This window comes from Branchiostoma lanceolatum, chromosome 4 (assembly GCF_035083965.1).
Source record: "Branchiostoma lanceolatum isolate klBraLanc5 chromosome 4, klBraLanc5.hap2, whole genome shotgun sequence".
Taxonomy (NCBI): Eukaryota; Metazoa; Chordata; class Leptocardii; order Amphioxiformes; family Branchiostomatidae; genus Branchiostoma; species Branchiostoma lanceolatum.
This window is the reverse complement of record NC_089725.1, coordinates 21953931-21963677: the sequence shown is the minus strand read 5'-3', so window position 1 is coordinate 21963677 and position 9747 is coordinate 21953931. Positions and strand designations below refer to the sequence as shown.

The window sequence follows — 9747 nt, the reverse complement described above, 5'->3', positions numbered from 1 at the left end:
TCCTGGTGCGGCGATTGCTCACACATAATGGGGAGTGAGGGCCGTGTATGTGCTGTATGTATGTAAAGCACCATTAGAACACCACACGGAGGAGTTGTGTGTTAGTAAGTAGTAAGGTTACAGTATACAGCTTCTTGTGCTCATCACTGTTGGATGAAAGTGATTGATAAACAGTGTTTATAGTTGGTTGTCCAATGAGAATTTGGTAGTCTTTAAAGAGAACCTTTCTAACCTTTGTTGTTCTAATATTGCATGACTTTTCCTGTAAGAAAAGCAGCTATACTAGACAAGTCCAAAGTCTCAATGCACTGATCAATGAACAAAGAAACAGTATGCTAACAATGCATGAAGTACACTGACAATGAATCATGTTCTTTTCCAATTTTAATGGGTTGTGTCCATTAATTCACAAGAAGTGCTTGACACTTGTGGTTTCCATGATCATTATCAAAAAAAGGTACACTGGAACTTGAAATGATGGTGACAATAAAGCAATCCAACAGGGTTTGTCGCAAAGAATCCAAATATTGATTCATTTTGTTTCAAAGCCATTTCTGTGCTGTGCTGTGACATAATATGCTATCAAACATGCTCTAGACAGAATATCTCTCACAATGCCACGTTAGCATAATGTCCCGAGGTCCTTAGAATTCCAACCAACCAGAAGTTTCAATAAAACATGGGACATACTTATCAGAGCTGAAATTCTTCCAATAAAGGAAGATGCAGAGCACAAACATTTCATTTGAGTATTTAAGTGGGCCAATGTAAATAAGTTTGAGCCAACAAAGGTATGCTCTATTCCCTTATCTGCTTGAAAATAGTACATTCATGTAATTGACAATTAAATATTCATATATACATATATATTACTCTGACAAAATTTGTACAATTATTTACAATGCCATTGACATTAGGTCCTCACAATACTGTACACTGTGCACACCAAACATTTGCCAAACAAGGCCACAAAAGGTAGACACTGCAATAGACCGGAAATAAAAAAGGGGCGTTTAGCACCCACTCATCCTTTTAATTCAAGCTAGCATTTGTGTGTTTGACCCCATTAATGCCTTTTGTATCATGCTTGCATGAAAATGTGAAATTCTTTCAAATAGCCATAACCATTGTTGTACTATGAGCCAGGATTTTACAATATGCATGTTGTAAGTCAACATTGTCTGCACTCATTATCCTACCAAATTTATGACCTCACATTTGCAGGCATCTGACAGGCTTTGCCCAACCGATGACGGAGGTAACCAAACTTCACTGTATGTCAATTTTCTCATCAGGAAGATCTGGATATCACTAACCATACTGCATCACAAGCCATAAATATGTATCATGTATGTATCACATTTAATCATCATTCCACTTCACTGAGCTGAACTACTGGGATGGAGATCTGCAGGATGACAGGCATGTGGTTTGGTGGTGGTTATAATGCAGCTGAAGTGTCTGTCATAAGTCTGGGTGTTGGAGCCATGACACTTTCATGTGCATGTGTTTTTTATCTGGGTATAGTTAATGGGTGCAGTAAAACTCCAGCCCAGACTAGCTGGCTTACATACAAGCATATGATAAATCCATGCTCTCAATATTTCCAGGAAGAAAACAGAAGTCGATCCATCAAAACTGAAGGGTGGCCCAGTATATGGTGGTTTAAGGTAATTTCATAACCTATCATCAGTCATAATCACATCCTTGTATGTGATCTAACAACTGTTTTCAACAGTTTCCTTGACCTTTTCAATTGTAGAATTAATGTACCACTGCACAGCAGCTTTCCTCCTATTGAAATGTTTCCTTAAATACCCAATTGCATGCTTAGTAAATATTTTATTTCAAGAACCTACGTATTGCCAAACCACATATAATTGCAACAGTTGTAACTTCACTGTCCCACATACACCTCCCAATTACATCCCAACAACCTGCAACTGATTTGCATTTTTGTACAGAGCTCCACCAGACTCCCTTGAGTGAAAAAAAATAGTAAAGATCAACCAGAGTTAGCCAGCTTGATGTTAATGGAAGAGTGCCTGTATATGTGGGCTAGCTGACTAACTCTGACAATCTAATCACGTGCACCACAGCAGATACAGTGAGTTTGGCTACTCTTAGCAACGCAGAGGAGTCTGGAAGAGACTGTGTGATTCCCCTCTGGGTCATGACTGTTGCTCAGCCCCTTCCTTCTTCCTCTTGACAGCAGCCACGACATTGGCCTTGAGACTGGTGAGACTGACGGACAGGTCCTCGTCCAGTTTGTGGACCAGCTGGGCGTGTCTGTCCATGGCAACCTGCAGGTCAGCCTGCTCACCTGCACTGGTCTGAGGACACAATACAAACAACTTACAGTATATAGTGGTGTTGTATTGGAGGTCTCCGGGCTTAAAAACAGCCACATTTTTGCAAGTAAAAAGTAAAAAGACAAAACCGTCATATCTAATAAATGTCAATCTATGATGACGTGGTACATGTAGTTCGACTGTAGTATATGGCAGTGGAGTTGAAAACGACATTGGAGAACTAGGAGATCCTGAAGATGTCTGACACATGGACATGACAGTGGAGTTGAGAACAATATTGGAGAACTAGAAGATTTTTAAAGATGTCTGACAAATGTACATGACAGTGGAGTCGAGAACTACATTGGAAAACTAGAATATCCTGAAGATGTCTGACAAATGTATATAACGTTGGAGTTGAGAACAACATTGGAGAACTAGGGATCCTGAAGATGTCTGACACATGGACATGACAGTGGAGTTGAGAACTATATTGGAGAACTAGAAGATTTTTAATATGTCTGACAAATGTACATGACAGTGGAGTTGAGAACTACATTGGAGAACAAGAATATCCTGAAGATGTTCCCCACCTGTCCTGAAGTCTCCTTCAGTTCCCTGAGAGTCTGCAGGGCTGGCTTCAGCCCACTGAAGAACTCCTTGATAGCCTTGGCCAGCTCCCCATCCATGGACTTAGTCGCCGAGGAGGGGGCCTTCTGTTGTGTGGCTGGGGCAGGAGGCGTCCTGGAGGCAGAGGAACCTGGAAGGAAGGAAGGAAGGAAGGGATAAATCATGTATCGTCGCTCTCATTGATGCAAGGTGACTGACTGCATTTTGAGCAAAGAAAGTCTCCTGTGCAGACTTTTACCAATGATCTATTTCTCCTTGCCAGCTTAAGGCATGCATGGGAGCAAAGCCCCTGCAGCCTGAAGTAAACCTCTGCTCAGCCCACTGCCTCATTTCTTCTCCTGGCTATCCATCTCTGACTGTCCACGGGCCTGATATGGCATGACTGATGGAGCCATCATCCCTGCACTTCCTTTTCCTTAGTACGGAATTCTTCACGGTGAGCTCCACCAAGACTACTTCCATGGAGTATTATGTGAAGGGTATATCTGCCTTATGGCAATTCCAGCAACCAAAAAACACATATTATGTTTTCTTACAAAATATCCTCCAAAACCATAACATGATAAATGTTCATTACTGTCTATTCATAGCTGTCTTTTCATGATAACGGAGTTGGCTGCTTTCCATGGGGGAACAAGCACACTAGTGGTCGGCAAGACTACAAAACTGCTGAGGGATGTACAAAAAGGTCTTTAGACCGTAGAACTGGTTCTTATTGAGCACTAGACTAAGTATTTCTGTCACATCTGGGTGACATGTATCTGTATCACCAATAGAGTTATCTTATTAACAGCTGGATCCTATCCACTACTGGATTAAATTGGTTTAGAATTGTCACTTATCACCGCAAAACAGGACATGTTACTACCAGAGTCAAAATTCAACATGACATTTGAACGGTGTGTTTTATGGCCATGGCTTAGACATCGGAGGCATCCAACAAACGGTCCCAGTCCCACCCCGGTGTCCATGACACTCCCCATCCCACCACTCACAGAGGTCACTGCAAATGTCACCTGATGGAGACGCGCCCATCTGGCCAGGATTACTGAGGAAATACTACTTTTGCTGCAGTATCATCCGGCAGCCTGAAGCCAGGCCGCTTTAATGCATTCCACTGGGCCCCTTCCTGCCTGCAGGAGGTAAGCACATCTCCTCCGCTGGTCCCAGGCACATGATAATTGAACCTATCCATCATCACTACACAGGTGTACTGGCTGCCTGCTCATATACCAGCCTTTATCCTAAATCCCCAACATGTGCTCATGCCTGATCATATTGAGTCTCAGCTTTCCAAGAAATCTCAGCCAAGAAAAATTGGCATATTTGAGTCATATATATATCATTTCCAGGAAGTTTTGCAAATACTGTAAATTGATGAATGTATGATCTGAGCATTTCCCCAAGCTGTCATGTAAGCATGTCTTGGGCATGTATCACCTACCAGCAGGTACTCTACACAATTGCCCAGACAGTAATTTTCACATGCGAATGTTCTTGAACAGGTTGTACACATATCTGTGAGCACCAAAGATGTCCATTAGAAGCCCAAGCCCTACCTGCAGACGAGTTTGGCTGCCGCCCCCCTCCCCCTGACGCAGCTCGGACCTGCTGAGCTGTCTTCAGTTTCTCCAGTTGTTGCAAGAGGGTGAACTTCTCCTTCTTAGCTGCATGCTCGGATAATCTCAGCTTCTCCAGCTCAGCCTCCAGATCCTGCATCTGTTTCTTCAGCTCGAGATTCTCAGCCTCCCTCATGTGCTGCGATAGACAAACATAATCAAGCTCTGATTCTGTCTGCACCAAGCTGTAGATTTAAGACTATCTTAATACCTAAGTTTTTAGAGCAAGAATCTGATCTCATGCTATCAGACTGAGTAACCTTACAAGATAGTACATTAGGTTTTAAAGAATTCCCATTCCATATTGACAACTTAATAGTATTTTTGTCATCACTAGGGACTGCTCAAAATGAAAACATAAATCATAACACATGCCGCAGCCTGTACCAGCTGCATACGGGTGTGATCTATCAGCAACCTGCTGAATATGAGTGAGGCCACCCTTGGGGCTTGTTCTCTCATATGTTTAAAAGGTAAAACAATAACATCTACTGTACTGGTACCAGTTTTCTGCATGAGGACACACATAGAATGCTAAATGTTACAAGCTGTTAGTTGATACTTTACACTATATGTGAAGGATCAAATACCCCTTCTCCATCTAAGTATATCCAGCCCAACTACAGAATACATACGCCAAAAAAACGTCACTCAAGCACCTGGATAAAATTTTTTCAGACAACATCTGCTGTCTTTCGTCACTGACTAAAGGGAAGAACTGCAGAACCAGGTTTTATACCAAAATTCTGAATTAAAATGTCAATGAAGACAATTTAGGATGGTTACAGAATCTGTCTTAAACGCCTGACTGTTTCATCCAGTTGCTTTTTGGCGTACCTTATTACCTGGCTGTATAACCTTCATCAACGTACAGCCTACATAATGACATGAACTTGACTCACCAACACCTGCTCAAAGTCGGAGTCGGAGAAGGAGGATGACCTTGACCCCTCCTGGATGGTGCTGCTGCTGCCGTAGCCGTTGTCGGAGCCGTCCTGAGGAGAGCTGCTGGTTAGGTCCTCCTCTCGTCCTTCTGCAGATGGAGGAAGGGAGACATGAAGAACTTTGTGGAAAACATTTAAGATAACGAGGCTGATAATCCGTTATCTCCAACACCATGGAAGTGATATCACAATTCATCATAATGTCTTCATTTTAAGAATTCATTAGACACACTTAACTAGCTGTATCTAGAGATACCAACTTGTATGATACAATCCTGACATGTTCAGAATATCTAGCAATAATTAATATATCTGTCAAATGTAACACTACTAGTATCTAAGCATCTGCCTTCAACCTTACCAATGGAACAGATAATGTCACTTAGTTAACCCTTGACCTGACCTTACTCTAATCCTGTTAACCAATACCATAACATTCATTCCAGCCCAGAAGCGATGGGTCCAGTTCTGGACAGGTGCAGTAGGTACACATCTTACCCTGCAGGCCCCACATGTCCAGCACCAGGGCGTGTGTCTGTAGGTACTGTAGGAACTCCATGGAGACAGGGTTGATGGTGAACTGTTGTGTGAAGTTCATCTTGGCGTTAAGGCTGTGCCAAACAGGCTTCGACCGGTAGGTGTTCGAAGTGCCATAAAACTGAAAGCTGCAGAAGGAAGATAAATGTCAGAATGTTGAATCGTTACGCTCTCCTACATCGCAATAACTTTTTACATCACCATCAAAATTGATTGATATAAATGTACCAGTATCGCTGTTGTTGCTAGTCACATCTCCTAAATCAGTGATACACAGGATATTTATGTTCCTGGATGATTGTGTTCTAACTCAGACAAAAACTGGTTGTCATCAAATACCAGCTTCTTAGTCTTAAAATAATAGTCTATTGTTTGTGCATTTAGGCATATGTTTGTAGTTGACAACCTGATACATGTGATTCCGACTGTAGTAAAACATAGGCTATCCTTTAAGTGCATCCTGTTGTCATGTAAAACTTACTAAAAGGCACCATCAAAAGAACATTGTAATAACACTCTTAAGGGGAACCATGGAGGTTCATAACTACACTAAGCAAACCTGTGATTTACACAAGAACATCACACATTCCATACATCATGTTGTCTTTTCTTTTTCTTACCTTGTTTGGTAAACAGACCTTTACAACCCTCAAGAAAGGAAGGGAATAACAAGAGTTTGGTACATAAGTTTACACATTAATCTATCATATTTATAGGAAACATTGACTTGTAGACTTCGTGGCACGCCATGTAGGATAACATACCTAAACATGGACCCTCTAGACTTCTCCTCCTGTATCCACTTCATCCCAAGGCATTGTGGGATACTGATGATGAAATCCAGCCTCTTGCCCAGCAGTTCTGAGGGATCTATCACCATGGCCTCTGCGTCTGCAAGCTGTCTGCAATTTTTCAAGTACACAACAGTCAAAATACAATAAAAAAATGGATTTTGCAAGGATATACACAACCTACATTTGTGTGACTAACCCAATTTTTTCCCTTTCAAATCTGTGTTAAGTCCCCTTTCAAATTTTTATAAAGTGTAAATTTCAAGTATTGGAGAAGGCAGCAAGATCTGACTTGAACATGTCTAGTTCAAATTTCAAACCAATCTATGAAAATGGAAATCTTTGCATGGAGACATGGGCTCAGCAATGCACCTATGTGTGAATGATGCCATTAAGTCTTTCCGCATCCATTCATTTTGACACAGAAGGAATGGACTATGGAGGATAAAACAGGTCAGTGGTTTTGATATGGATTTTTGTTGCTAAGTTCATTTTCCTTTCAACCATTATGATGTTGGTCTGAAATTAAGTATCCAGGATCAAATTAGTGGGTACGTATTAAGTTTGAGTCATAATTCAATAATGAAGAAAAAGAAAAGAAAAACACAAGCTAGGTTTTCTGTTCACCCACTTTAGTATGTTTGAGGCTGTTGATTCCTTTGCCAACCATTACAACACTCTCAAATAATGGGCAGAACACAGAACTGTCTACATACAGAGATGTGAATATGTTTCTGTATTACCTTATGGTGTTTCAATGCATACATGTACATTTTCAAAAAGAAAGAAAAATCATTAATGATGCAGGAAAATATTGATCATAAACCTGACAAACACTTTAAATCAATTGGCCTCCATCTTCGGGCCTAAGATATCAGGATTAAACCCTTTGTGGTTTTTCATGACGAGTTGGTTTGATGTTTGTATAAATTATGGCTGATGGGCTACAATATGGCAAGATAACCACGGGCATTAGGCTCTAACTGCTCCCAGGGGGTTGTGGGATACCTAATCAGCCAGCAGTACAGGTACAGACCCATAAAACTACATGTAGGACAGCAATACTGGCATGTCATTTTGTTTATCTGCACATAGGGAGGAACGTAAGCTCACCAGGGACAGCAGTACTATAGCGGGTCAACCCCCCATGCCCCATCAGAGCTTAGCATTCTTAACCCTGATTGAACATGACAGGCTATATGGGCTTTATTGCTGAAGCCAGCAGAATGGACACAGCTGGTAATTTCACGTCCTGTAGCAGCTGAATGAGGTATCAATGGACACAGCTTGGGAGGCACAAACAAGGGCCCACTGAAGGATCACACTCTATTAGTGCCTCCCAGTTAATACCCCAAGATCTGTCATGGAGGGTCCAAGTCACATCCAAAACTCAATACTCATCAGCAGGCCTGTTCATGGGAGCGATGATGGTCCCTGTGCTCCTCTTTCCTGTCTGGTGCAGACTGAATCTCCACCCAACCCATGTCTGATGAATGTCTTATTGATTGACCCTCTTAAACAAATTCTATAAGCCCCACTCTATCAGTCACACCAACCTCCATAGACAGATAGAACAATTCTTATGGACCAACTCAGGCTCCCTTTCAAAAGTCCCAATCTACTTTTTGACAGGTGACCCTTCTTCCACAATAGGGTCTGCGCTAATGGAGACCCTGCCCTTTGATTTTACAATTTTAATTATCCACCAGTTCTCTGGTCCACCAGAAATCAATGCCTTCAATTTTCAGTACAATGAGTGCCTGCCTCTGTGTGGATGAGAGATAATGGTGGTACGGAGGTTTGGCCTGTGGCTATTTCCTGCAGCACAGATTGTCATCCACCCCTACCCCCTCCAAACTCACACATGGTGCCAGGTAGAAGGCCGAACTTCACACATGTCGTACTGTTACCCTGCTACTGCCCTTACCCATGACCCTTCCTACCCTCTGTAACACCCTGACCTCTCTTGTCACCTCACATGTTCTGCTCTATCCTTCTGGAAAGATCCTAATGAGCATGGACCTGATAGTGGGCCCATGCTGGGAACGTATTCCTTTAATAGTTAATATCTGTCCCCAAGTTATAGTCTAATAGATTACTTCTGTCTCCTGCATTTATCTGTTCCTTGTTTACGGCCTGTGATTGTTCAAATCAATTATTACCACTCATCATTTATTTCTACACAGGGTAAACTTTTGTCAGGGTGCATTAGCCAACAAGACTTTATCGTGGGACCTTTGGACTCTCATAACAAAACTTTCCTAAAGCAAAGTGTTATCAAATAAAAAGATTGTGACTTTGATAGCGCAATACAGATAAAGGCATGTATGTTAACAAGATCATCAATACACATTTTCATGTATCAATACAGTATCCCCAAAAAGGTCATGATACAGTATAATATGCACTTCTTGGGTGACAAGGCAGTCTTATGAACAAACTGAATTAACTCATCCGAATAATTTAATATTGTTGATCTTTGGTCCTGGTGCTGTACAGCAAAAGTAAACCCAACTTCAAATCCTGCTTCAGAATCATCCGTAGCTTTAATTCCGCTGGAGCCATGTCTTTGACTCTCCAACTGCTCAGTTATTGATTGGTAAGCTCATAACTGTGCTAAGAATGAAGTAACATGTGATGTATGACTGTGAAGTTGCAGCATTATATAGGAAGTCTTCTCATGAAAACAGGAAGTTGTGTTGGCTGCTCTGCTGGCAGATATGCTGTGTGGCCAGAACTGTTTGGTAGGGCACAACTGCAAATATCTGGATCCAATGAAAGTCAATGCCAAACCTCACATTAAGTTTCTATTCAAGATAATTGTGTTGTTTCAGCCAGGACTATCAGGTAGCACAACTTACAGATAGCGTGATAGTAATGAACAAGCTCATTTTGAATGTTTGAGAGTTCAATGACATCCCTTTCTGTCAAGTTG

The 9747-nt window shown here is 41.6% G+C and overlaps 1 protein-coding gene across 1 annotated transcript in view; it reads right to left on the bottom strand.

Annotated features, from left to right (window-relative positions):
• Positions 1-366: 366 nt before the first annotated feature.
• The window catches only part of LOC136433352 (kinesin-like protein KIF28P), a 35673-nt gene continuing 26292 nt past the window's right edge, over positions 367-9747 (bottom strand). The window contains exons 22-27 of the mRNA XM_066425480.1: positions 6786-6923; positions 5983-6149; positions 5443-5573; positions 4481-4679; positions 2885-3051; positions 367-2333 (exon numbers count right to left, since the gene is read on the bottom strand). Of these exons, the coding sequence (XP_066281577.1) occupies positions 2172-2333; positions 2885-3051; positions 4481-4679; positions 5443-5573; positions 5983-6149; positions 6786-6923 (964 nt within the window). The 3' untranslated portion in view covers positions 367-2171. The remainder of the gene's footprint in view (positions 2334-2884; positions 3052-4480; positions 4680-5442; positions 5574-5982; positions 6150-6785; positions 6924-9747) is intronic.